Source organism: Balaenoptera acutorostrata, chromosome 5 (assembly GCF_949987535.1).
Source record: "Balaenoptera acutorostrata chromosome 5, mBalAcu1.1, whole genome shotgun sequence".
Classification (NCBI taxonomy): Eukaryota; Metazoa; Chordata; class Mammalia; order Artiodactyla; family Balaenopteridae; genus Balaenoptera; species Balaenoptera acutorostrata.
Genome location: NC_080068.1, coordinates 91,122,013 through 91,149,739, shown reverse-complemented (window position 1 = coordinate 91,149,739; position 27,727 = coordinate 91,122,013). Strand labels below are relative to the sequence as shown.

At 40.8% G+C, this 27,727-nt stretch overlaps 1 protein-coding gene across 4 annotated transcripts in view; it reads left to right on the top strand.

The window, feature by feature from the left end:
* The first annotated feature begins 24,126 nt into the window (after positions 1–24,126).
* The window catches only part of LOC103008006 (recombining binding protein suppressor of hairless), a 129,064-nt gene continuing 125,463 nt past the window's right edge, over positions 24,127–27,727 (top strand). Inside the window, exon 1 of one of the 4 annotated variants that reach the window (XM_057546814.1) lies at positions 24,127–24,145. Coding sequence is in view for 2 of the 4 variants with exons in the window: in XM_057546815.1 (XP_057402798.1) it covers positions 24,359–24,378 (20 nt within the window). In the remaining 2 variants the exon portion in view is untranslated. Of the gene's footprint in view, positions 24,146–24,237; positions 24,379–27,727 lie in introns of those variants that run through there. The other 3 variants (XM_057546815.1, XM_057546816.1, XM_057546817.1) reach the window with 3 other exon arrangements.

Below are 27,727 nucleotides of genomic sequence, written 5' to 3'. Positions count from 1 at the left end.
TTTATTTACTTATTTATGTATGGCTGTGTTGGGTCTTCGTTTCTGTGCGAGGGCTTTCTCTAATTGCGGCAAGTGGGGACCACTCTTCATCGCGGTGCGCGGGCCTCTCATTATCGCGGCCTCTCTTGTTGCGGAGCACAGGCTCCAGACGCGCAGGCTCAGTAGCTGTGGCTCACGGGCCCAGTTGCTACACGGCATGTGGGATCTTCCCAGACCAGGGCTCGAACCCGTGTTCCCTGCATTAGCAGGCAGATTCTCAACCACTGCGCCACCAGGGAAGCCCAGCAAGTGAGTTTTATAGCCGGGAATTAAAACCAAGTTTTCTGACACAAAACACAAAGATCTCTTCACTCCCTTTCAAATGGGAAAATTGGCAAAAAGGCCTTTGCACAGACAAGTCATTGGCAAGTTTGACTATTCCTTACTGCCTACTAATTTTTTTTACCCATCTTATTAATTTTGATATCTATTGTCAACTTACATACTTCTAAAATTACTTGAGGTGGTTTACAAATAAAATATTTAGGAAGAAAGCAGGAGGAGTAAATACCTCTAGGCACCAGAGTTGATCAGACTACAACACTTGGCAATAAATTTGGTTCATATATTTCTGAGAGTGAAGGTGAAAAGAGAAACATGATAGGCTACAGGGGTTTCACTTTCTGACAGGCGCAAGCATACAAGTTATCACTGCCTGAGACTAAATTCAAGAAGGAATTTATTACATGGATCTGTGTAGAGACAGTGCCACTTGACACTGTGGTCAATATCTCCAATTGTGCTTGTGTGGAAGATGTTCTCATTTCAACCCTGTATATATTCACAGAGAACATACCTCACCCTTAATTTGGTGAATATATTTGAGCAAGAGGCTAAGGAAAATGTGTCCCAGGCTCATTGCCCTCTAATTACTTTATTAAATTAAGAAATGTAATGTGGAGAATATACATAAATAGGGGGTTAATCTGTCTGCTGGACTGTCTTAAGTATCCGGAATTCTAAGTGAGAGTGCTTGAATGACTTGCCTAATCTTATTTCTTTGCCTTGACATCCTCTACCAGGCACCTATAGTACAAATGTTCTATATTGTCAATTAAATTAAGGGCTTCAGCTACCTGCCATAAGGGAGCAAGGAATGCTAACATAATGTTATAGAAGAATGTAAAATAAGTAAGTTGGACCACATGAACTCCAAAGTCACTTCTGGGGCCAAATTGCTATGATTCTGTGACTTTAAGGGTGAGATACCATTACACATTCCTGTCCCCATAGAGAGCCAGCCCACTTTGGCCTGGGTGTGAGAAGCAATGCTGCCAAAAGCCTTGGCCAATTTTTTTCCCCCAAAAGGAATTTCAAGTATATCCAAGCTCCTGTGTTAGTGACTGATTGAAACCAAAGCTTTATACCGCATGACATAGGTTCCTGGAATAGATAACTTTAGCCTGAAAAAAAAGTTAAGGCAGGTGCAAGCAGCTGTCCAGTCCTGCCATAAAAGAACTCAAGTTTAGCTTCAGTAATGTGCCTTCTTCCAAGTACTCTGGTTCTGTCAGGAACTCTCCAGTGAGCTGAAATATACACCCTAAATATTAACCCCAAAGTAAATGACTTAGTGTACTTTTATTTAGATATTATAATACTTATAAATGTTTCTATTTATTAATGGGAATCCTCCTTCCGGAATAGAATTGTGAATGAAATACATAAAAATTAACAGCCTTTATTTCTGTTCTAAACCAGATGGTCTTCCTTCAAGGAAGTAAATAGATAATAAAGTAAATAATCCTTCATTAAAAAAATAAAAAGCATTCTCCCTGAACACTGTTTATGTACTCTGAGCAAATAGATATTCACTTGTAAGGTTTTGATTTCTCTTTCTTAACTATATTTCTATAATACTTGTTTGAGAAGTGTTGTAAAGAGAAAAAAATTAATGTACATGGGAAGAGTAGAGAGAAATGAGTGTTACTCTTTGTGCAATGATCCAGAGTCCAGAAAAGGAGGTGATCAGAGCAGAGAAGCTACCTGTCAGAATGACTAGTATATTTAGATGCTCTTCTGATCCATTGGTTAACATCTGCATTAGCCTTAACAATGCATCAGATGCATTGCTTTTCCAATTCAATAGGCCATTGTTCAGCATAATCTTTTTTTTTTCTAATCAAATAGAATTGTAAGTATTAATTTTCATGGCATGTAGAAAACTTCAAAAGTTGGAAAACTACTGGAAGATATTATTACAAAGTTGTCATTTAGAGTAAAAGAATAGGCTTAACAATTGTACAAACTTCAGAGCAAGGGGGAAAATTAAGATAATAAAATGCGGTGGGAGCTGGGACTTCCCTGGCGGTCCAGCGGTTAAGACTCTGCGCTTACACTGCAGAAGGTGAGGGTTCAATCCCTGGTCAGGGAACTAAGATCCTGCATGCTGTGTGGTGTGGCCAAAACATTAAAAAAAAAAAAAAGAAATTGTGGTGGGGGAAATCTATTGGGGAATTGTATGAACTGAATAAATATTTACCAGGAAGAAAAGCTAGTGAAAGTCCTTCTAAGTAGAGAAGAAGAATGGCAGGGCAAGTCTGTATTCCTGCATTGAGGAAGGAAAGACATTTGAAAATAGCTGGAGCACAGGACTCAGGGAAGGGAGTGAGAGTGAAGGGAAAGGCTAGAGAGGGGGCAGAAGCCACACCCTATAGAGCCTCAGAGGCCAGTTAGGGGTCCTCTGTTGCTCAGCCTAGACCCCTCCTCGGGCCCAAGTCAGCTCTCAGCAGCCTCCTTTCTTCCTTGACTGCAGGTCCCCAGGGCTCTGCTAGCTTTCCTGCCTTTGATGGCCATCACCACCCACCCTTTCTCCTGCCTCTGGAAGGTGGTGCCCTCAGTTCCCAGCTTCTTTGTTTCCTGTAAGACAGGACACAGCTTTGTTGTTCAAGGATTTTCAATGCTAATGATGATGACAAAATGCTTGAGGAATAACAAAAATGATAGACTTGTATATGGAAAGTTTTAAATTTGAAAGTAACATGATCCATGATTTACATTTTTAAGAGATCACTCCAGATATCCTGCAGAGAATGGATTGTAGGGGATAGAGTAGAAGTAGAGAGAAGGTGGGGGGGTAATGCAGGTACCTAGAGAGAGGTGATGGTACCCTGGACTAGGATGTAATGGGGAGACGGTAAAAATTATTAGACGTGGAGCAGAGTTTGAGGATAGAACCACCAGGACTTGCCAATGGATTGGATAGGGTTGATGATGAAAAGAGAGGAATCAAGGATGAATCATTGAGTACCTAGTTGAGTGTTGCCCTGTTTGGACCAAGTAGCTTTGGGCTTGGGGATGAAGCGCTGTAAATAATTGAAAATATTTAAATATTTTTAAATATTAGGAAAATGACAAGATGGAATGCAGGACTAGGACACTGAGGAGATGGGAGTGAGAGGAAAATGCTGATAGCAGTAGGAGAGGTAAAAGAAGGATAGTGATTCCAAAGGACCACTTTACCCTACTACACCCAATTCTCAGAATCAGTCCCGTGAAAAAAGCAAGTTTGCTGGAGGTCCCTTCCATCCTTGTTGGCCATGCTGCTCCAAAGAATCAATCACAGGGCTGATTTGGAGCTCAAAGGAATGGCAATGGTGGTGAATCTTCACCACCTTGGTCCCTGCTTGCCCAGTAATGATTAATTCAAGGATCTCTGAAGGGAAAGGAGCCTCCTAAGGAATTCCCTGCCTCCACAATCTGAGCCCTTCCGCTGGGTTCACATTCAGATTGTGATGCTGTTGAGTTACCCCAGGGGTAAAATTAGAGGAATTGTGTAATTGTATAACCATAGTAAATCACTTCACTCCTGATGATCTTGTGGAGACAGCAGTAGGTGATGGCTTGAAGGGAGATCTCGGTTCCCTGTCGAGGAACTGGACCTGGGTAGCCTGGATGAGAACCAGAAATCCTAGCCGCTAGACCAGCAAGGGCTAGAGACTAGAAACAAAGTTCCCCTGGCCCTTGCCCTGTTTGAAAGCAAGAATATTTCAAGGAGGCAAAAACTGTAAAAATAGGTACAAAGTTTATTATTAGAGACACAGCACAACATGTGGGAAAGCACACAGAGAAGCAGTTTGTTTAGTTAAGACAGCAGCAATGCAGAGATACACACCTGGAGAGAAAGGGTGTGGGCATCCTCCCTAACGAGGAGTGTGGTAAACAGGCAGTTAAAGTTCCAGATCTTTGTTTACCTTTGGGCAATTATCTCACTTCTTTTTCCACACCTGACCTGTCCTAGGTCCCTACCCGACATGCGTGTGCATCTTTTAGCCAAGATGGATTCCAGTGCAGAGGCCAATGGGAAGGTTGACAACACCCATTATGGGGTGGCACCCTCTCCCTTTTGACCCCTAAAGAGCCCTTCTGAGCATGTGTAGTCGGGGAGGTTTCCTTGACCTCAAGAATGAGAAATATGTGGTCTCTTTATCTTTTATCTGGACAAGACTCAGCTACTCTCTGCCCCTGCCATTACTGTTACCTTAAAGTGTCCACCGGAGGCAAAGTCCAGCTTTTTACCCTGTTCCTGTTGTTATTTCTATCTGGAAGTGTAAACAGGAGGCTGGCTGTAAATGTCCAACCTGGAGCCCATCTATTTCTTGCCTCAAGAAATATAAACAGGAGGCTAGTTGTAAATGTCTAGCCTGGAGTTCATCTATCTCCCGCCTCACTGTGATGCTTATTTGATATCAGTAATTGCGAAAACAGATTCTTCCCATTTAGAACTGCTATGATAGCTCCTGAATTAATGAGCCCAAACGAGTCCATCAGGGTGCAGTGGAGTGAAAGTGTTCCCTCTGCCCCCACTGAAGAGCCTTCCTTTGAATCTGTCTTAAGTGGAATTTAGAGGAACTAATTTGACTCCCTGAAATGGCAGTTTCTGTCATCACCACTAGTAGTATCACTTCCTGATGTCATTGCTTCTGTAGAATAGAAAAGTTGCAAACATTTAGCACAGTGATCTCCCACTATGATTACAGGGACACAAGACTATTAGTCACATCCCTACTTACCCCACTTCTAACAATGCCTACGTAGCTGGGAGTAGAACTGGACCTAAAATTCTGCTGTTGAATGTAGCTGCTAAGTTTAAAGTTGCGGACGGTGTCCCTGTGTTAGGGCAATATTCATCAGGCTCAATATCAGTCTATCAGCTTAGGGAAGAAAGGCAATACTTAGGGCATTTATTTACTCATTTGTTCTTCACTCTATTTCAGAAGTGTTCTAAGGAAGCTGCTAAATATGAACGGTTAATTTTTTTCTTTTTTTAATAAGTTTATTTATCTATTTTTGGCTGCGTTGGGTCTTTGTTGCTGCACTCGGGCTTTCTCTAGTTGCGGCGAGCGGGGGCTACTCTTCGTTGTGGTGTGCGGGCTTCTCATTGTGGTGGCTCCTCTTGTTGCGGAGCACAGGCTCTAGGCGCGCGGGCTTCAGTAGTTGTAGCACACAGGCTCAATAGTTGTGGCTTGCAGGCTTCGTTGCTCTGCGGCATGTGGGATCTTCTCGGACCAGGGCTCGAACTCGTGTCCCCTGCATTGGCAGGCGGATTCTTAACCACTGCACCACCAGAGAAGCCCTGAACGGTTAATATCGTATTCTTTACCTTGATGAACAACAAATGATTTTACTTTAGCCTGTGACTTAATGTTTCTATCCTATTTTCTCTTAAGTAGAATATTTTCCTTTGTACCTAATATAAGCTTTATACTTGCAGTTGGCTACCTACCTCACCCTCTCTGAAGATCAAGGTCAACAATGAAAGAGCTTAATACAGAGGTTATAATTCATTCTGCATTCTGTTAACAAGCAACATCCATCTAAAATAGCAACAGAGCTTTCAAGGTCCTGCTGTTATTCAGGCAGGGACTCAAAGTGATCACTTCATTGGATCACTTTCTTGGCATAGGTCGGAGCCCAAATGTAAGATGTGTTCTGTGGGCAACTGTCTGCTTATTTTCTTTTCTAGACAAGTGGTTAACCCATGTTGCATATCCTGTGTTTATAGAATTCCAGAAAGGTTATGTCATAGAAATCACTGGCATATGTGTGTGTGTGTGTGTGTGTGTGTGTGTGTGTGTGTGTGTAAGAGAGAGAGAGGGAGAGAGAGAGATTGATTTATAGAGAGAATGTAAGCTTAAACATCTTGAGGAGAAATCCATCAGTGTATAGTGACTGAGAATGTTTAAAGTGGATGCTGGCCTTAACTTACAAGTGTTCCTTATTGTGGGCAGTTTTCTGTTTTCTAAGCAGAGGAGTAAAAGGATATATTCAAGGCAAAAGAACCAGAGCACAAAACAACTAAAGTCAGACACACCGGTTTATTAAGTCTATCATTTGTAAAGTTAAAAAACTTCCTGAAGTCGTAATCAGATGCAAAAAGCCTTAATTTACATTAAAAAAAACCCAATTCATTTTGTCAAAAAAATCTATGAGGGTCCTTTAATGAGAATCAGCTTCTAAAATAAACAAAGAATAAGAGGGGAAGAAACAGCATTTATTAGAAGGAAAAAGTCCCAGAGGAGCTTTTATATTTTTAACATTGCCTCAAATTGAAAAAAAAAAAAAAAAAAGCTATTATACTGTTTATCCTGATGAATTTAACTACTTTTTTGGGGGAGGGGTACTATTTTAAATTCAAGGTTTTGTTTCTGATTTTAAAATCACAATTAGCACAATCACTAAAGAAAATGTTTCTCCTGATGTACATAAAACAGCTTAATGTTTTAATTTACCTAAACCACCAACTGAATAGTATAGACCACTTTGAAAACATTCCCTAATCCTTGGAAATACCGTGGTTTCTTATATTCTTTCAAACACTAATCCTCGGAAAAAACATACCTTCTCTCATTTTCTATTCAATGTTTGCTATTGTTGTAATCTAAGTAAGGCCTCTTTGAAAAAATGCAAAAATTAAGTTTAACCCACAATTGAGTCTTACATCCTGTGGTCTTGGAATTTTAAAATTTCATTCAAAACACATATTATAAACAAAGTCTCCCAAATGACCATCTAGAGAGGAATGTGGCAAAAATCCAGAAACTATTGTAATATTTAGAACTAGGATAAGCACAAATAATCAGTGTATTTTTTCAAGAGGGGATTATGGGTTACAGTTTTACAAACCCTACAGGGGATTTACACGAGATGGACAAAGCTAAATTCCAGACTAGTTGTGTGCCTCCAAAAGAAACCAAACACTTTAGAGTGAATGAAGAGGAAGAAGAGGCATTAAAAGGATCTTCTTAATAACTAATATTTGTTCAATATAACCATGATTTGAGGAAACAGTCTGGCTTATAAATTCCTATAAAACTCAAGTTCAAGGCAGTATGCTTGACAGGCCTGTTCTTATTAGTTAGGTGATTATTAATCGTGGAGACTGATTCAGGGTGGGAGCGCATTGCGGGGAGAACACTGGGCAACACCAAAAATGATGTCACCAAGTCAGGAAAATCCACATTTTAGAGGCAGGAAGACCAGTGAAGTTACTGAAATGCAAAAAGTAAAAACAGAAAGCACTTTTAAGAAGTAAATCTGTCAAGTGTATTTAAGTAGAATTAAGACTAACCATTTTAGAGGCATTTAAAATCTAGACTTCTAAGGGGAAAGGTAAGACAGAGAAAGCTGTATTATTATCTCAAAATATACAACCTGTCCTTTAGAAACATCACATTTCCCTCCAGCTCCAAAAAAATGAAAGAAAAGAACTCCAACATAGGAATGAGGCTATGAAATAAATACTTTATACCTCAAAAGAGAAACTATTTAGGGACAGGGCAGGGGAGGGAGAGTCAACTAAGAAGCTGGAAACCAGTCACATTTCAAAATGATTCTTATCTTCTTAGCAAAGTTTAATATAACATCTTAAGTGTGTCCAATTGTGCACCTCAGTTAACTGTAAGGGTCTACTAATTTATCAACTCTTCTATAACTGTTTAGAAGAATCCTTATCTAGAGGATTCACCCTAAATTTCATGCTATTTTCAACATCATTATTAACACATAGTGTAGATCTGCAGATACTGATAGTATCTAATTTTTTTTTGCTCATAGATAATTGAATGTGAGTAGATTTTACCACCTCCATAATGTTTCAGTTTCAGTTTTAATACACCATTCTGAGAAATTTTGGTGAACTAATATAGCATTTTAGGCTGTTTTGCTTTTAATCATCATGAAAAGGCATCATTTCACTGGATGGAACAAAGGAAAAAGGTTTTCTTCATATAAACCTTGCTAATTTTATAATATACAAACAGGACTTGCATTACCCTGGCAAACAACAAGCTGCTTCTCAGAAAAGATAGTTAAAAGAAAAGATAGTTAAGACTGCTTTTAAAAAAGTGTAGTAATCACTCCCCTTACAAATAGATAATTATTTCTGAATATTAGCTCTGATAATATGTGACTTAACAGAAAAAATGAAATGGGAAGTTATATATTGTGATTTTTTTTTAACGATGCTGAAACACTTATGCCAAATCTCAACATACCCCAACTCCCTTCACAGTAATTTTTTTAAATGAAAACCTCTTAATGAAGTAGCAAGGTTTTAGAGGGAATGGCAATTATAGGTTACCTGGTATGAGTAAAAGGGTTCTTGACTTGGAGGCAGAAAGACGGCATCAAATCTGGTCTGTCCACTTCTGACCTGGGTATCCTTGGTCAAATCACTTGAACTTTGGGAGCTTCACTTCCTGCACCTATAAAATAAACATAAAAACATCTAACTCCCAGCACTGGGTGGGAGGTTGGGATAGGGGTATGGGGAGGTGGATTATAAACATGAATAGCTGGTAAGAGGCTTCGTCCATTTATAATTGGCACTCAGAATTTGAATGCTAATCACTTTCCTTTTCCTATGTAAACTTTACCAAAGAAAGGTAGAAATATCCAAGTCTATACTTTTGAAAGACCTCGGTATCTACATCCTGCTAGAGTATAAAGAGTAAACTTAAAATTGTAAAGGTTGTTGCTCTCCACTTGTATTTTTTGAAAATCTTTTTAAAAGAATTACACAATTAAAGTACTTCCGAGCAGTTTAAGCACAATGAAAGGAATTTACCATTAAGAGGGCAGTTGATCTAAATAAAATCAGCTTCCTTCTCCTCTTAGCATTTTTCACTCCTGTTTAATTTTTGCTTAGCTTTCATCATTATTTAAAATGGTCTTACTTATTTGTTTACCCCTTTATTATCTATGTCTCTATCTTTGAACACAAGTCCCCTGAGGGCAGTGATCTTGTCTTACTGGCTCACACCTGTCTCCCCTGTGCTTACAAGAGTGCCCAGCTCAGAGTGGGTGTTCAGTAAATATTTCTTTTTCAATCAATGGATGACAGAGGGATAGATTCAATAAGGTGAAAGTAGGATAGGATAAATTGAGCCATCAGGGCCCTGAATGGTATTTGATGGAATAGAGGCTATAAGGAGGCAACTGAGTTAGTTACTTGATTGCAAATTTAGAAGATTATACTGAGACACCCTCAGTTAATCTGGCCTGTATTTCCATTCAGGGGCCTTCAAGTTGAACTTCTTAAGAAAGTTACAGATGAGTATCCTAAAACACCCAAACAGGGAGGGGACTCTGCTGATCTGACGCCTACCTTGTTATGACAGGCATTTTGTATGTATGTTGTATGTATATTATTCACTACAAACATATGAGGTGATTATTAATATTTACCTCCTTTTGTAAAGAATCCTAGAAGTTAAGGAACATACCCAGTTGGTATGAACTAAAATCCCTCCTCTGTGCATTGCATAGCCTCCATTAAGTTCCTTTAGTAACTGTTATGAGTCCAAATTAAAAATACGGACATCATTATATTGTTTAGATCCTTTTTTTTCAGATTCTATTTTGTGCTGAGGCTTGATAAAGTGACTCCTGTAAAAGAAAGTTGATTATGGAATATCCCTGGAAGGATTCTCAAGAAACTGGTGATAGGATTTTCTTTGGAGAGGGCAACTGGGTCCCTGGGAGACCCCAGCCAAAGGGAGTCTTACATTTCTCTGCATTTAGTGTTGCCAGCTAAGATACAGGACGCCCACTTAAATTTGAATTTCAGATAAATAACAAATAATTTTTAGATAAGTATGTCCCAAATACTACATGGGACAAACTTATACTAAAATTTTGTTGCTGTTGTTTATCTGATATTCAGCTGTAATTGGGTGTCCTGCATTTTTATTTGCTAGATCTGGCAACCCTATGTGCATTCCTTTCTGTGAATTTAAAATTTTGTTTCATGTGTACATAAGACCCATTCTAGAAATAATAAAATAATAAAATAATTTTATTTAATAAGGCAGTTTTTGCTGTTTGTCACATATTTAAAGGCAATTTTAGCTAAGGACTGGAAGTGGACATCGTTATCGATTGAAGTTAAATATGACACTTAAGGATAATTTTTTTAAATAAGTACAAAAAGACTAAGTTTGCAAAGATGATTTTGATGGCATGCATTTTGCCAGAATAGTGCAGCTAAGGGGGAAAAAAGTCTGAAAACACACTTCCTGATGAAATTGTAAACATTGGAACCGTAAAGGAAACACCTTCTCAATCATGGATCCTGGGATAAGACTAAGTCAGGAGAGGAAGAAATAGTTATCTGAATTCCAATTACCTTCAGCTCCACAAAGGTGGAATCTTAAATTGATTGAGCTTTAGAGCTGGAAGGAAACTTTGCGGTTTTCTTTTCAATTTCTTCATCACTTCCTCCACATTTGAAAATAAGGAATTTCCATTTCCAACTCCTCTACATCCCACCCCCACCCTCCAACTCCCCATCACCAGCTCTCAGGAGTAGCCTAGAGGTGGTGTCCCAATCCTTAGGTCTTCAAGGTAACATTAGCATACCTATCATGTATTACCCTACAAGTCCCAGGACTTTGGGTTCTTAATTCATCAAAGGTAAGGAGGGAGAAAGTGACCCAGTAGGTCCAGCATAGGGCAAATGACAGGAAATGTTCATATTCTGCTATATCTGTAACTGTGAGCTAAGGAAATTTAGTTAATTTCTCTGGGCCATAGCTTCCTTAGCTATTAAAAGGGGGAGGAGTCCTATTCAGGGGTGTAAGAGCATCAAATGAGATCCTGGACATGAAGTCCCTTGGATTAAGTTGGTACTCAACAATTGCAGCTATTAATTTTATCTTAAAACAAGGTCAGTTCACTTCCAAAATGTTAAGAAATCTCATCCTTGCCAGAAATATAATCTCAAACTTACTATGATGCTAGAGGGTAAATCAATTGACATAGTGATGACGATTCTCTAATTTTCTATGGAGCTTATTATTTATTTGTCTACACATGAACATTTATACCAGCATATGGCTAAGGTAAAGGTTAAGATCATATTGACTTTTAAAGCATCTAAATGAATAAAGTTAAATTTTAATTTTTTTCTGCTTTTTTTGTTAACAGCTTTACTGGGATATACTTCACATACCATATAATTCACCCTTTAAAGTGTACATTCAATGGTTTTTAGTATATTCACGAAGTTGTGCAATAATCACCACAATCAAGTTTGGAACATTTTCATTGTTCCGGAAGAAGTCCTATACCCTTTAGCGGTCACTCACAACATGCCCCTCCCAATACTCCCTAGCCCTAGCCAACCATTAATTTACTTTCTATCTTTATAATTTTGTCTATTCTAGATATTTCATATACACAGAGCGCCTTTTGTGACTTGTTTCTTTCATATAGCATGTTTTCAAGGTTTATTCATGTTATAGTATATATCAGTACTTCATTTCTTTTTGTGGCCTAATAATATTCCATTTTATAGATATACTACATTTTATTTATCCATTCATCAGTTAATGGACATTTGGTTTGTTTCTACTTTTTAGCTGTTACAAATAATGCTTCCATGACTGTTCATGTACAAGTTTTTGTTTGGACATATGTTTTCAGTTCTCTTTGGTATATACCTAGGAGAATTGCTGGGTCATATGGTAACTCTATTTTAACCTTTTGAGGAACTGTCAGACTGTCTTTCAAAATGGTTTCATCATGTTACATCCCCACCAACAGTGTACAAGTGTTTTAACTTTTCTACATCCTTGACAACGTGTCGTTATCTGTCTTCTTGATTGTTGCCATCATAGTGGGTATGAAATGGTATCTCCTTGTGGTTTTGATTTGCATTTTCCTGATGCTTAATGATGTTGAATATTTTTCCAAGTATTTATTGGCCATTTGCATGTCTTATTTGGAGAAATGTCTATTTAGCGCCTTTACTCATTTTTAAATTGGATTATTTCCCTTTTTTTAATTTAGTTTTTTTAAAATTGAAGTATAGTTGATTTACAATGTTGTGCCATCTCTGCTGTGCAGCAAAGTGACTCAGTTTTATACGTATATACATTCTTTTTTTTTAATATTCTTTTCCATTATGGTTTATCCTACTATTCAGTTTTAAGAATTCTTTATATATTTTAGATATTAGATCCTTATCAGATATACGACTTGCAAATATTTTCTCCCATTCTGTGGGTTGTCTTTTTCACTTTCTTCAGAGTGCGCTTTGAAGCACAAAAGTTTAATTTTAATGAAGTCCAATTTATTTATTTTTTCTTTTGTTGCTTGGGCTTTTGGTGTCACATCTAAGAAATCATTGCTAATACAAGTTCATGAAGATCTATGCTTTCCTCTAAGAGTTTTATGGTTTTAGTTTTTACATTTAGGTCTATGATCCATTTTAAGGTAATTTTAATATATGTTGTGAAGTTTGGGGCCCAAGTTCATTATTTTCCCTGTGGATATCCAGTTGTCCCAGCACCATTTATGAAGACTATTTTTCCCCATTGATTTGGTTTTGCACTCTTGATGGAAATCAGTTGACCATAAATGTGATGGTTATGTCTGGACTCTCAATTCTACACCATTGAACTTTATGTCTACCTCATGCATGCACCACACAGTCTTGATTACTGAAGGCTTATAGTGAGTTTTGAAAAGGGGAAGTGTAACTGCTCCAGCTTTGTTTTTTTTTTTTTTTTTTCAAGATTGTTTTGGCTATTCTGGGTTCCTTAAATCTTCATATGAATTTTTGGAACAACTTGTTCATTTCTGCCAAGTGGACGGTTGAAATTTTGATAGTGATTGTGTTGATTCTGTAGGTCAATTTGAGGAGCATTGCCATCTTATTAGTATTTTTCAATCCATGAACATGAATGTCTTTCCATTTATTTATTTAGATCTTTAAAAATTTCTTTCAACAACATTTCGTAGTTTTCAGAGTATAAGAACTGCATTCCTTTTGTTAAATTTATTCTGAAGTATTTTATTCTTTTTGATGCTAATGGAATTGTTGTCTCAATTTTATTTTTGGATTGTCCCTTGCAAATATATAGAAATACAATTGATTTTTGAATATTGACCTTGTATCCTGCAAACTTGCTGAACTTGTGTATTAGTTCTAATACATTTTTAGTGGAGTCCTTAGAATTTTGTATATATAAAGTCCTATCATCTGAAAATAGAGACACTTTTTGTTCTTCTTTTCCAATCTGAATGCCTTTATTTAATTTTCTTGCCAAATTGCTTGGGTAGCACCTCCAGTGCAATGTTGAATAGAAATGGTCCAAATGGAAATCTTTGTCTTCTTCCTGATGTTAGTGGGAAAGCATCAGTCTTTTATGTTTAAAAATGACATTGATTCTGGATTTTTCATAGATGCTTTTATCAGGTTGAGGAAGTTCCCTTCCTAGTTTGTTCAGTGTTTGCTGGAATTTTGTTGAGAATTTTTGTGTTTATACTTATTGTTCTGTAGGTTTCTTTTCTTGTAATGTCTTTGGTGAATTATTTTTTAAAATAATAAACACGGGAAAAAATCCACAAGGGTATTAGGTCTTCTCCCTGCTTTGGCTACCCATCCTTAGCCACTGTTACTAGTTCATACAATTGATTTATGTATATAAAATATTACCTGCTATTTAAAAATAAATCTTTTGCATTCTTAAGCATTTATATATATTTTTATTTTTTATTTATTTTATTATTTTTTTAATTTTTGGCTGCATTGGGTGTTCGTTGCTGTGCATGGGCTTTTCTCTGGTTGCGGCGAGTGGGGTCTACTCTTCGTTGTGGTGCACGGGCTTCTCATTGCGGTGGCTTCTCTTGTTGTGGAGCACAGGCTCTAGGTGCACGGGCTTCAGTAGTTGTGGCTCGCGGGCTCAGTAGTTGTGGCTCGCAGGCTGTAGAGCGCAGGCTCAGTAGTTGTGGCACATGGGCTTAGTTGCTCTGCGGCATGTGGGATCTTCCTGGACCAGGGCTCGAACCCGTGTCCCCTGCATTGGCAGGCGGATTCTTAATCACTGAACCACCAGGGAAGCCCAGCATTTATATTTTTGTAAATAATTTTTAAAATTATAATCTGATACTTGGAGTATATGACACAAGATATTCTCTACCAGGTTGTAATAATAAAATAACTTAAATTTCTATAGCAAAAAAGTCCAAACAAACCTCACAAGCATAAATTCCACTTCCAGAACTATAACTTGTACAAGTCATGCTCTCTGAGCCTCAGCTACAACAGGAATAAAATTACCTACCTGCAGCTTTGTCCTGAGGACTGACTGAGATGATATTTGTGAGAAGGCTTGGGATGGTGTAGACTTGCTCATATATATTGTCATTTCACAAATTGCATATCACAGTATCCGTTTAAATAGAAAGGGGTTCTGTTGCCTGTTAAATTGGCATACAACTTTAAAAAAAACCTCTGTTTCATAAAACTGAGTACTTCTGTATGTAATATGTTTTTCAGAAGTTATCTTTCAGTTCTTAAGTCCTTTTCTTTGGCTTAGATTCTGTGATTTGTTGCCTATTTTGGAAAGTTGGAAAGTACCATGCAAATACAGATATAGCTTTGCTGGTTAAAAATAAAATACTTAGTGTTTGCTGGTGAAGGAAACTATGATGCTATGTAGGTAAAACTGCGTGATGAAAATCAGATTCACATTTCATAAGAACATTTCGGGAGAACTTTAGACTTGAAAAGTAGGCGACAGTTGTTTCTCCCAAACAATAGTTTATAACTCTCACTGAAGTCAGAAGTAATTCTGAGGGTAGAATTTAAGCCAAGTGTTTTGAAAGCTGGGAGAAAGAAAAAAAAAAAAAGCATGCATAAATTTCCAAATCTGCCCAAAGTACTTAAGTGGGAGGAGATTTGCAGTTAAGATCTTGAGAAATGTTTTTTCCACTAGTGGGATATTAGTAACACCTTAATACAATTTATTTTACCTTCCACAGAATGCTAATCATGATAGAATTTTGTTAAATAACCATTTAAGAGAAAAAAAGGACATGTAGAACAATACCAGTTATAATATGCAACACCAAGTCTTTAAAGGTTCCTTTAAATAGAGTTTCTCTAATGCATTTTACAAATTAAGTACATCATTATGGGACTGAGATGAAACTTTTCTGTTTTTCCTATTGCATTAAACTAAATCTGTACTCAATATTTATTGATAGCTTACTTAGAAATTATCTTATATATTTTTTCCTGCAGTAATTTAACAAGATTTCATTTTTAAACTCCTCTTGTTGACATAATGACAATTAAAATTTTTTTAATTAATTAAAATAAAAAATATTGACATCCTGACATCATGGCTGTTTTAAAAGTGACAATGTACAACTTTGATTATGATGTTCAAGGGGATTCTCCATTGTCTTTGACAGCTGCCCTTGACAGCTGTCCTTGACAGAGTTTGGTATTTCACAAGATAGGAATTGTTTGATTTCTTTCACTATTTGTCAGTGGTTGAATAGACTGGTTCCAAAGTTGATCTTCTCAGTTATTAGTCTATTTTGGACAAGGATGCTAGCCACAAAGGTCATATCTGCAAGTTGATGCTTATCATTACACTATCTCTGACACAAAACAACACAGATGCAAAGAGTAAAACCTTTCTGGTAGGCTTTCTTTGAAAAACTGATAAAGGTCATTTGCACCCCAGGTTAATAGTAACATGGGCCAGAGGAGAAAATTTAGGGATCTTTGTCTGTTCTATTGATTTGCTATAAAACCATACTCAAATTTTTACAAATAAATGTGCCAGCCAAAAAATAAATACAATAAACTTATTTAAAGATAATTCTTGCCATTTAATTATCTATGTCATTATCTGATTTGATCTGTGTAACAAATCTCTAAGGCAGGGAGTCTTTAGTCCATCTAATAGAAAAGAAAACTGAGCATTGGCATGGGTGGTAGAATTTCCTAAAGCAGCAGCATTTACTGAGTACTTACTATGTACCCAGTTATTTCACGTAATATCTCAAATAATTTTCAAAATGACCGTAAGCCATAGGTTTTACATTCCCCATTTGCACATGAGGAAATATTAGCTTGCCTAAAGTTAGCCAGCTGGCTAGTGGTGGATGTAGGACTCAATGGGAGAGCTGGTCCAATGCTTTTTCCTTTATACCCCAGCTGTTTTGTTAATTATGAGTGTTCAACATTGACCCAACACAGAACCAAAAACCACAATATATGATACATGACAAAGGGGAACATTTAGAAAATCAAAACTCAAATATATTCTTTTATAAACAGATAACTGGAATTTTACAACTCATACGGTGTTTTCATTTACTGCATAGATAGTGTTCACTGGCTTTATCTTGTTTATGTCATAGAAAGAACAAGATGTATCAATCACACATGGAAACATTTTCTTTCAATTACATTAGCAACAACTTTTGACAGATTATTCACCTTGTACCCATTCTCACCGAAGGTATATTTGATTCCATTCGCATTCCACATCATTAGAGTAAATGGCTCATTCTTTTTCTTGTTTCACCTTTTTAAAAAAAAAATATTTTGTTACGTTGCATATTTTTTTAAATTTTTATTTTATTTTATTTATTTATTTGGTTGCGCTGGGTCTTAGTTGTGGCAGGTGGGCTCCTTAGCTGCGGCTCCAGGGCTCCTTAGTTGCAGCTCGCCAGCTGCTTGTTGTGGTACGCGGGCTCCTTAGTTGTGGCATGCGAACTCTTAGTTGTGTCATGTATGTGGGATCTAGTTCCCTGACCACTGATCAAACCCGGGCCCCCTGCATTGGGAGCTCAGAGTCTCAGCCACTGCGCCACCAGGGAAGTCCCCTGTTTCACCTTCTTGAACTGCTGCACATGTTAAGCTTTGCTTTACTTGGACCTAAAAGAAAAAAGAAAGAAAAAAAAAAAGAAAATAAATCAAATTCCCAGGGCCAAAGAATCCTGTTTAAAATCAAACGCAATTGGAAAGCAAAGGGTGAATATTTATTTTTGTTTCTCAAGTTCTCCTAAAGCCCACTCTGTGACTTACTTTCAATGTTCTCTTTCTTTCTTTTAATCCTAGAATTAGAGCTTATTTTCCTTATAGAATCACATAGTCTTTATGGAATCCTTCTTGACACCTTTTCAATCTTCTATACATTTTATTAACTTTAACACACAGTAGAAAATGATAGGGATACTTTTATTAAAAAAGGGAGGTATTAGGATGAATGAAAACCATGAGTTAAGAGACTTCTGTGGAGTAAAAGTCTCCTAATTTCTAACGTGAGTTATCAGTAAGGTTTTCTTAGGCACACAACCACCTCACAATCTGATCACATCAAGCCCTGCTCTTGTTGGCCATCTACAGCAGGTTTCCTAACCTTTTTGGACATGTGAGCCTCTTAGAAATTAAATAATAATAATGATATTGCCATTTCTGAATGGGTATGATAAAGAAATGAATCAACATCAATCTGGATAAAATCATCACTATGTTTGGCTATTTTAACATTGTTGGAGCATTAAAGACATTTTGACATGCTTTGCAAGAATTTTCATGGGATGAAGGCAACTTATGGATTTATTAAATAAAAATAATAATGATAAAAATGAACACTACTATAGCAATTATGTTACAGGTATCATTCTATGTGCTTTAGACAGAATAAACACTTTGAATCCTCATGACAACCCTATGAATTAGCTGCTATTTTCTCCATTGTATACGTGAGGAAACAGGCACTGACAGGTTAAATAACTGGTCTAAGGTCTTACAGCTGGAACCATGCAATGTGGTGCTGGAACCCGTGTTCTCCATCATGGGGCTGCCTAGTATTCAATAAAATTTTCAATGTTTTAGTGTGTCTCATTAATATGAGTTGGTGTAACTTAACTTTAGAATGAAAGCAATGTTGAAACGTGCCGCTGTGTTTAAACCACCACAGCAAAACGTGATCCCATCACAAATGTGCTGATCTCACGGCCACTATCTGCTCCACATGTCTATTGGATATACACGTAGGGGCCTCCAAACTTATTCCTCTTAATAGTTAAATATTTCATTTACTGTTTTAACAAAGAAACTGTACACCATTGGTCCCTTTAATGTGAAACTCCTGAAGAAAGAGTACACCAAACTCCTACCACAAAGATTCAAAGCTTGGTTCATGGACAATTTGCATCAGAATCCCTGATCAGCCTGCTAGAAAAGCCTATTCCTGGGCTTCAGCCCAGATTCACTCATTTAAAGTCTTAGGGAGTGGGCCCACCAACTTTTGAGGACCACCTTTCTACCAGGTCCTTCTTGTGACCCTGCCTACGCTGCCTACCCCCGCTTCTACATGCACCACCTGGAGTTCCCCTGAATGCAAGATGCTGTTTCACACCTCAGAGCCTGAACATGCTGTTTCCTGTGCTTCTTATGCTTCCTCCTCTTATTGTCTTCTGAACTCCCACTCCACTAAGATTTAGTTCAAAAGTCATCTCTGCAAGGTTTCCCTGGGCCCATCAGGCAAGAGTTAGGTGCTTTTTCCACTGTACCCCAATGCCATTAAACTCATGCCTCTACCCTAGAATTATCCTGCAACTGGTCTGTGTACTCTGCTGGCCGGGGGCGGGGAGGGGGGGTCCCCTGAGGTCTCTGCACTACCTATCCTTTGTAAACTACCAAAGATCATGCCTGACATAGAGTAGTAGGGACTCTGAACTTGCTGCTTGAATGGACTGAGTTCAGTGTTACCAAATGATTGGGGTGAAGTCCTGACAGTTCTGCAGTTTTTAATTCTATTGAGACGGTACATCAAGTACATGACTTCTATGAGAAAATAATTTTTTAGCAGGTGGGAAAAAGGAAACACTTTGGTCATTTTTTTCTTCTTGCACATTTATTCCTTTTCTTTCTTTCCCCCCTTTTAATTAAAATGTTTTATATTTTGAACAGGCAGTACATGTGCTTGGTACAAAATTCAAAGGATCCAAGATAAGCCACCTCTTCACCTACATCCTCCAACAATTGAGTCCCTTACAGTGAACCAGTCACTGCTACAGTTTCTCGTGTGTACTTCCAGAACTCTTTTAGATACATATAGGCAAATAAGTATACATTTATCTATCACTATTTTGCACTTTTTAAAAAAAAAATTTATTTATTTGGTTGCACCGGGTCTTAGTTGCAGCACATGGGCTCCTTAGTTGTGGCTTGTGAACTCTTAGTTGCGGCATGCGAACTCTTAGTTGCAGCATGCATGTGGGATCTAGTTCCCTGACCAGGGATTGAACCCAGGCCCCCTGCATTGGGAGTGTGGAGTCTTATCCACTGCACCACCAGGGAAGTCCCTTGCACCTTGTTTTTTTAAACTTTGTGATCCTTCCACATAAGCACATAAAAAGCAGCCTCTGCTTATTAACAGATGCATACTATTCGATTCTATGAATATATCAGGGTGGTTTTCTTTTTTTAATTTAATTTAATTAATTTATTTATTTTTGGCTGCATTGGGTCTTCATTGCTGCATGAGGGCTTTTCTCTAGTTGCGGTGAGTGGGGGCTACTCTTCGTTGCGGTGCGCGGGCTTCTCACTGTGGTGGGTTCTCTTGTTGCAGAGCACAGGCTCTAGGCGCGTGGGCTTCAGTAGTTGTGGCTCACGGGCTCTAGAGCGCAGGCTCAGTAGTTGTGGTGCACAGGCTTAGCTACTCCGTGGCATGTGGGATCTTCCCGGACCAGGGCTCGAACCCGTGTCCCCTGCATTGGCAGGCGGATTCTTAACCACTGCGCCACCAGGGAAGCCTGGTGGTTTTCTTTTAATAAGACATCTCTTGATCGACATTTAGGTTGTTACCAGTATTCTCTACTATCAATAATGCTACAATATACGTACAGGTAGTTTCACACACTATGAGTTTATTTGTAGGATAGATGTCTAGAAACAGAATTGTAGGATTAACAGGTAGTGATAAGTTTTATCACAATGGTTTTCATAAAGATTATACATGTTTTCACTCCACTAGCAACACATGAGAATACCTGTTTCTTTATAACCTGCCAATAGTGTTTTGTTTCCTGAGGTTCTAGGATGGAGAGTAAAGGAAACCCTTCAAGTAAGTATAGGCTCATCTACTGGTCTAACCCAGGAGTAAGAATATTTTTTGCAAGAAGTCAACACAGGTGTTTGCTTTGTAGGCTCATTTCTCCTCTCCAGGCAAGCTGGCATTGGGGTATTCATTACTGGTCTAACCTCGGTATTGTTTTGAACCCTAGAAGGCTTAGTGAGTCTTCAGAATCATTTCTACTCTGTTCTAGAAGTGGAAGACATCCCATTCATTCTACAAATACTTACTGAGCATCTATCCTGTACCAGGCATTGTTTTGGTGGCTGAGGCGTGAACAATGAACAAAATAGACAGAAGTCCCTGCCCTCATTAAGATTACATTATAATGGGGCAAGGCAGAGAGTAAACACAATACACAGATATGATATATGGTATGTTAGTTTACGATAAGTGCCATGGGAAAAATGAAGGAGAGAATAGGGGGTATGAGGAGTTACTTTCGTGAAAGGTGGTCAGGGAAGGCCTTGCAGAGAAGGTGACATTTAAGCAAAGACCTGAAAGCAGTGAAGGAAGGATTTATAAGGCATCCGGGGGAAAGAGCAAAGGTAGGAGTTGAGGGTGTGCCTGGTATGTCCTAGGAACAGCAAGGAAGGCTGCTGGTTAGGGCTCAGTGAGCAAGGGGAAGAGGTGAGATCAAGGAGGTCGGGGGTTTGGGCGGCAGGCCTCACAGGAAAATAGGAAAACCACTGGAGAGTTCTAGAGGGTTACTCTGAACGCTCTACTGAGAACCGACTGAGGGAAGGCAATAATGGATGAAGGCAGAATGAGTTAGGAGACTTCCTGGAAACCAGGTGAGAAATGAGATGGGTTAGGCTGGGCTGGTTGCCATGGAGGTGTGGATGTGTTTGGACTGTGGGTCAGTTTTGATGGTGGACCCAGCAAGATTTTGTTAGACTGGATGTTGGATGTGAGGGGGAAAGGAGGTGAGAATGATTCCAAGTTTCTTGGCTTAAATAAGTGGAAGAATGGAATTATTTACTGGGATGGGGAAAGAACGCAGGTAGAGCAGGTATTAGGGTGAAGGTGAGTTGTGATTTGACTTGTGGTTACCATGGCTCTCTGTGGCTGGGGCTCTCAGATGGCCATGATTCCAGATCCGATTAATGGCCTAGACAAGGCCATGACTGAAATGCCTTCTTGGGATGAAGGCTCAAAGGAATGTGTGCCCATGGGCATCGTTCTCCTCCTGGTGCTAGCCTATTCCAAATCAGCCTTGCACTGAGATACTGCATTAAATGTTCTTGCATCTTCTTTTTCTTTGTGAAATACTTAATCAAAAGGATATGCAAATGCATGCACACACACACACAACTAACCTTGAAAACAACTAAAAAACTTGATTTCTTGTCCACTACATAACTAGCAGAACATGAACCCTTATTAAAGAACTCACTGTTCTCCGAAAATAAAAAACTCAATTCAACTCTACATTTGTGGGTCTACGATGTCATCAAGACACCAGTTCCTAGACAATGCCAGGCTAGGCTGGTTACAGAAACCACACCAAGGCAATCTGACATGTGCCTGATTGAAGAATGCAAACCGGAATTCACTGGACAAATAAATAAACCAAAAAGAAGGAATGCACTTAAAACAGTTGTCACTAAAGCATCTGATGAAACAATACCTAAAATTTGGAATGAATACTTCAACAAACACATAAAAAAGTGAAGGAAAGCAAAACCAGCATTTTAAGTTAAATTAGGGGAAAGGAAAAACAAAACAAAACAGAAACTGATATGTACGGATTACTTCAAAAGGCTAAAGAGATTACGGGGGAGAAATTTAAAAAATGTGTCCCTGAGTGGGAGGCGGAATCTATGCAAGTCTACAACGCAAGAGCGCACAGAGCAGAATTTTTTCCCTACCCAACTCGCGAGACGAGCGGGTACCTCAGAAAGAAAACAACCATTCGCTAGAAGAGAGTAGCTAAGGGAATCCAAACGTGTTTTAAAGCAAGTAAAGTGGTGGCCAGACTGGGTGACTCAGAGGCATGACTCAAACCTGACACTGGGGGCTGTCAGCTCCCGGAGGCCGGGGGCGCGGCGTCAAAAACATTTTAGGAAAGTACCAGGCGCGTGGAGGGCGACAGGAAACCTCCCCGGGGACCGGCCTGGGGCTCCTCCTGCCCTAGAGTCTGACCTCTTACCATCCACACCAGGAGGAGTTTCTAATCTCCAGGCTTCCCCTTCTTCTTTCAGAAGCTGCCTGTCCACCACCCCCATTTTCCTTCCACAAAGCGTCACGCAGCGTGTGTGTGCGAGACGTCGGGCCCCTCCCAGCCGCCCTCCGCCCCGCGCTCCCAGCCTCGCTCCGCTCCGCGCTCCCCCCAGCCCGCCCCCGCGCCTCCTCCAGGAGCAGCTCTCTTCCCACCCCGCCCGCGCCCGCCGCCCGGGCACGCGCGGCACGAACAACGCCGGGAGCTGCTGTAGACAAACACCTGTCCCTCCTGGGCTCCGCGAGATTTGGAGCGAAAGCATAGGCAACAGTGGGAGGGTTCTCGCGAGGTTTAAGAAATTTCCCACGGCCCGTGTTGTGTCTGAATCGAGTAGTGGAAGGCGGTGGGAAGGAGGTGTAGCGTGAGACTGGGCTGCCCGCATTGGGCACATGCGCAGTGCCGCTCGCTCGTGCCGCGCCAATCCTGCAGCGCCTTCAGCAGGTTTCGGGCTCTGGATTCCAGTTCTCCGGGTTTTGGGGCTCCCTGCGGGAGGCAGTGCTGAATCTGGGAATCTCTAGGAATTGAAAGGGCAAGGGTGGGGGGGAAGAAAGGGGTGCTGCAGGTAGGGAGGAAGAGGTAGGGCTCGGGTGCTGCACCTTTCTAGTAAGTGCCCAGACGGGCCAAGTTTGCTCGGGGGCTTCCAGGTTTAGATCGTCTGAGATGCACTTCGGCCAACGAGCAGCGTCCTCGACTGTGCCAGGCCCACGGGAGGACCTTGTCAGTGTGTCCCCGTATACAAGTCTGGGGGCTGCGATGAGGTCCTAGGGAGATTTACACTACAGGCAGCTCTCTGCCCAAGCAAAACCTTTGGCTTGAGTGCGGGGTGGGGGAGTGGTGGCTTTCAATTACAACGCAGTTTTCACTTCTGGAGAAAGCTTCGCGGTGCTCTGGCGTGTGTATGCAGAGTGGACACAGTAGGGGTGTCTTTGCCAGAGGCCTTGGCCTGACCTCATTTCACACCCAAGGAGAAGAAAGCTAGGCTCTAATAGAGCTCAACTGCAAAAGTTGTCCGTTTACAGAGTTCTGGAGGGTCGGACCACGTTGTAATATTGTCTGTCTCTCTGTTAGCAAGGGGGTCGAATGAACTAAGATAGTTCTTGGTTTGTCACTCGTCCGAACTCCAGGCATCTTTGTAGCGCCAGCACCTAACGCTGACATTACCATAATGGAGGCGTCCAATGAACGTTTGAATGAATGAAAAGGGCTGGGAACTAGAGTGAGCGGGAAGCCACTTGGAAAACACCCATTTGAGGAGGTGTTTCATCTAGGCCTGTGAAACGCGGCAGATTTTCCCAGGACCCCTCCGCTCTTCCCCTCGGCTCCGCCTCCTGACCCCTCCATTCTCCGTCCCCGTTGTAATCCCCTCCGGTTTTCCTCAGTCTCCACGTACGTCCCTCAGGGCGCGTCCCAAAACCCGGATAACCGGAGCGCTCCCCATGGACCAGATGGAGGGCTCGCCCGCGGAGGAGCCGCCTGCGCATGCTCCATCTCTTGGGTAGGTTTCCAGGGAAGGCAGTGAGCTGTATCCCTTACTCCGCTGGCGGCGCGAGGCGTCTGGCTCTTCGCGGCTGCTGCGAGGGGAAAGGGAGCGCGGGGGCTGGGTGGAATCGAGGAGTGAGGAAAAAGGGAAGGGGCGGGGGAGAGGGACCAGGGAAGGCGTCAGGGGGAATCTCGCGAGGGTTGGAGTTTTGGCGAGAGTTTGTGGAAGATGGCGCCTGTTGTGACAGGGTAAGTCTGGGGGAATCGGAGCGCTGGGAACCGGGAAAGTTGCGGGCGTCTCGCAGCCCGCGGCGGGCGGCGGGTTCGAGGGCCGCGGCACGCTTGGCGTCCGGGGGCCGCGGGGGCGGTGTAGCGTGCGCCGAGCGCGGCGGCGGCGTGTGGCCGTGCGCTGCCCGCTCTGCGCTGCTGTGGCTCGGGCTCCGGCGCGTGAGGGCGGGCGGCGACGGCGGCGAGGCCGGCGGGTGCGGGCGTGAGTGCGGCCCGGCGCGCGGGGCCCGCGGGCTCCGTGCCCGCAGCGCGCCTTCCGCGCCGCCGCTCGCGGGCCCTGTCTCCCGGCCCCGCGCAGCTTTGTTCGTTGAGGCCGTCGTCGCCTTCTCCCGGGCGGGTGCCCCCGGCCCCGGGCGCTTTGTCTCTCCCCGCTGCCCCCCGCGACTCTCTACCCCCGGCCCTTTGTTTCGCCGCCTTGGGCGCTTTGTCCGACCCGTCGCGCCCCGCATCCTTTCTCCATCTCCTCCCCTCATCTGTCCTTCCTCCCTTGCCCCTTTGTTGTGCCCCTCTCTATTCGGTAGCTCAGTGACCTGCCACAGCCCAGGTACCAGATTTCTGTTTTTCTTCTAATTTTTCTCCCATTATTTCTCTCTTGGCGTTTCCCTCTCACCTTTCTGCTTGGTCCTTGATCACCCCCGGAGGCTTTGTCTCCCCCGTCCAGTGGTTTATTCGCTTGGTACCCCCTTCACCTCCCACCATCGGTTGATTTATCCACTACCCACGGTGTTTGTCGGCTGAACTGTCTCAGCCCCGGGACTCCATCTGGTGCTCCGAAGTACAGACAGACCCTAGGGTTTGTTGTTGTTTTTGTGCGTCTGAAAGATGCGCGGGGATACTTGGTTTCCTCCTCAGCGCTCCTCCTCTCCGCACCCTTTTCTCTCGGGATTGCGTGCACACCTCCCCACCACCCCTTTCTCTCGGGATTACAGTGTCTCCAGTTTTCTTCGCGGTCTCTTTGGGCCCCTGGTTGTTTTGCTTGGCAACAGTAGCCCTGGAAAAAGGTCTCTTGGTTATTCCCCCGCCCCCCCCACAATACCCGCCCTCCCGCCCCTTGGTTTCTGATGGCCTAGGCCAAGGGCAGCTGTCGTAGCTTTGCGTCTGGGTTACCTGAGGGTGTTGTAGAGACGAAAGGTGCTTTTTTTCTGTTGGTGTGCGAGAATAGTTTCAGTTGTTACGTTGGATATTCATTTGGTACGTGCATAGCAGTTGCGTATTTGGTGTTAAAAAACTTGTGAATGTTGGTTTGGGATGGAGAATTTCAGCATTTTCAAGAGTTCAGTTAGTTTACCAGTAACTGCTGCTTCGCAAGGAAAAAGGGAGGGCACCCTGCTTGGAAATTTGATATGAATATTTTACTTTTTCTTAATTTTTAGATAGTTTACAGTTATGTGCTTTTGCTCTGTAGATTTATGACAGCTCTTCTGCCCTATCGTCGAAGTTGAAACGAGGAAAGCGCTTAAGAGTGCAGTTTGGGTTGATGAATACTGCTTCTGGAATCTTTGTGGAATGCATTAATCAAATGCAATTAAAAGACATTTAAGTAATAGTCTTTAAGGTAAAGGCACTTCTAGTGTTAAAGGAGCTTTAATTTGTTCAGAGTGCTTATTGTTATGGAAATGTTAAAAGCTTGGAGTTTGGTGTGGGAGTTGGGGGAGGGTGGTATGGTGTGTTTAAATGGCCTGGATATTCTGGTGCTGGAATAAGAGGTATTAGATTTACCAGTATTACTAGGCTGAGTAGACTGTTCAGGAGGTCCCCCCCGCCCCAACTAACTGATCACTACTTTTAGAAGATATGTTATCCATAAAATCACTTGGAGTGTCATTTCATTTGTAAACCACATGAAGTGCTACTAGTAGAGGATATACAAGTGTGAGGAATGTTGGTGGAGAGGAAAGCATTTTTTTTTTAAGGCTGTGATTAGAATTAGTATGAATTAGTTTGAATTCTAATTAATGGAAAATCATCTTTCATGATTGATATGTGAGGCTTCTGTGAAAATTTGCAGTCTGGGTTCCATGAGTGGATTCCACCGATAATCATTTGTCTTCCTTACTTGTACTTAGGACATAATCATTCTTTTTGAAGGTGAAATCTTGAGCACACACTGTTGTTTCTGACTGTAAGCAAATACCTTGTAATAATGGAAGGTATTTTGCTCTGACGTGTGCAGATAAGAATGATCACACAAACCTCATAAAAGCAACTTTTAAAAATCAAGTTGTGTTTTTCTGTTTCTAAATCATGTAAGACCTTTACTTCGTGACCAAATAAAACTACCTTTATTAAATTATATTAAATAGCAGCATATTTAGAAACATACAGCATTAGTTGTAATTGGGAAACTTTCATTTTCAGGAAAAAATATAAGAGGCTCACTTGGGGTATTTTCACTCCTATTCTAATATATGCTTCTTAAGTAGATTTGTTTAAAACTTACCTGTTGTTCTATACCCACAGATTTCTATCAGTGTCTTAAGTGGCTAAGATAAAAAACGTTTTGTGGGTGGGAGGGAAGCTACTCTTGCCAGATGTAATTCATTAAATAATCTTTGGCGCTCTGGATGGATAAAGTATTAGGGAAAAAAATGGTGTGTTTGAAAGTTCTTACAAATCTCAATTCTAGTATTCGGTCATTTTTAAAAATATATTTTAAAAACCCAGGACTTGGCTTTAAAACATTATTTCACATTTTGTTTCCTTAATACTAAATTTCATGTTATTTCAACTAGGGGCAGTATTTTCTCATGGATTGGCTAAAAGTTGTTATTTTTGGCATCTGGCTTTGTGATTATTTCCAAGTTACTCTACTTCCCCTGGGCCAATTTCCTAACTATGTAGTAAAATGGGAATTGTAGTAACTTGCCACATCTGCACAGGATTGCTGTGCCTTAGGATTTGCAGAGAGCATCCTTGGATGAAAGGTGTGGTTAAAAAATCTAGGAATTGTTACTGAATTAAGCCAATGTGAAGTAGGTCATATTTTATAGGAAATTAAGTAGGAGGTTATGAACTAAGTTCTTGGCAAATCACAGTGGTGATAGTGGGATGAAAAATCCCCAAATACGTATTATAGTTAGGGTAATAAAATTGATACTGTTTTTAAGAGGGAGAGGGATAAGTAAAACACATTACAGGGTGGTGTGTGTGTGTTTGTGTTGTGTAAGAGAGTGAAGATCTGTCAAACTCAAATGTAATAACACATTTTAAAATTGTGGGATGCCTTTCCTCTGTTGATTTGTTTTCTGCATGTGGTACTATTTTGTTTTAAATGGTAGCACAAAATGTTTTCACTAGACTCTAGGCCAAG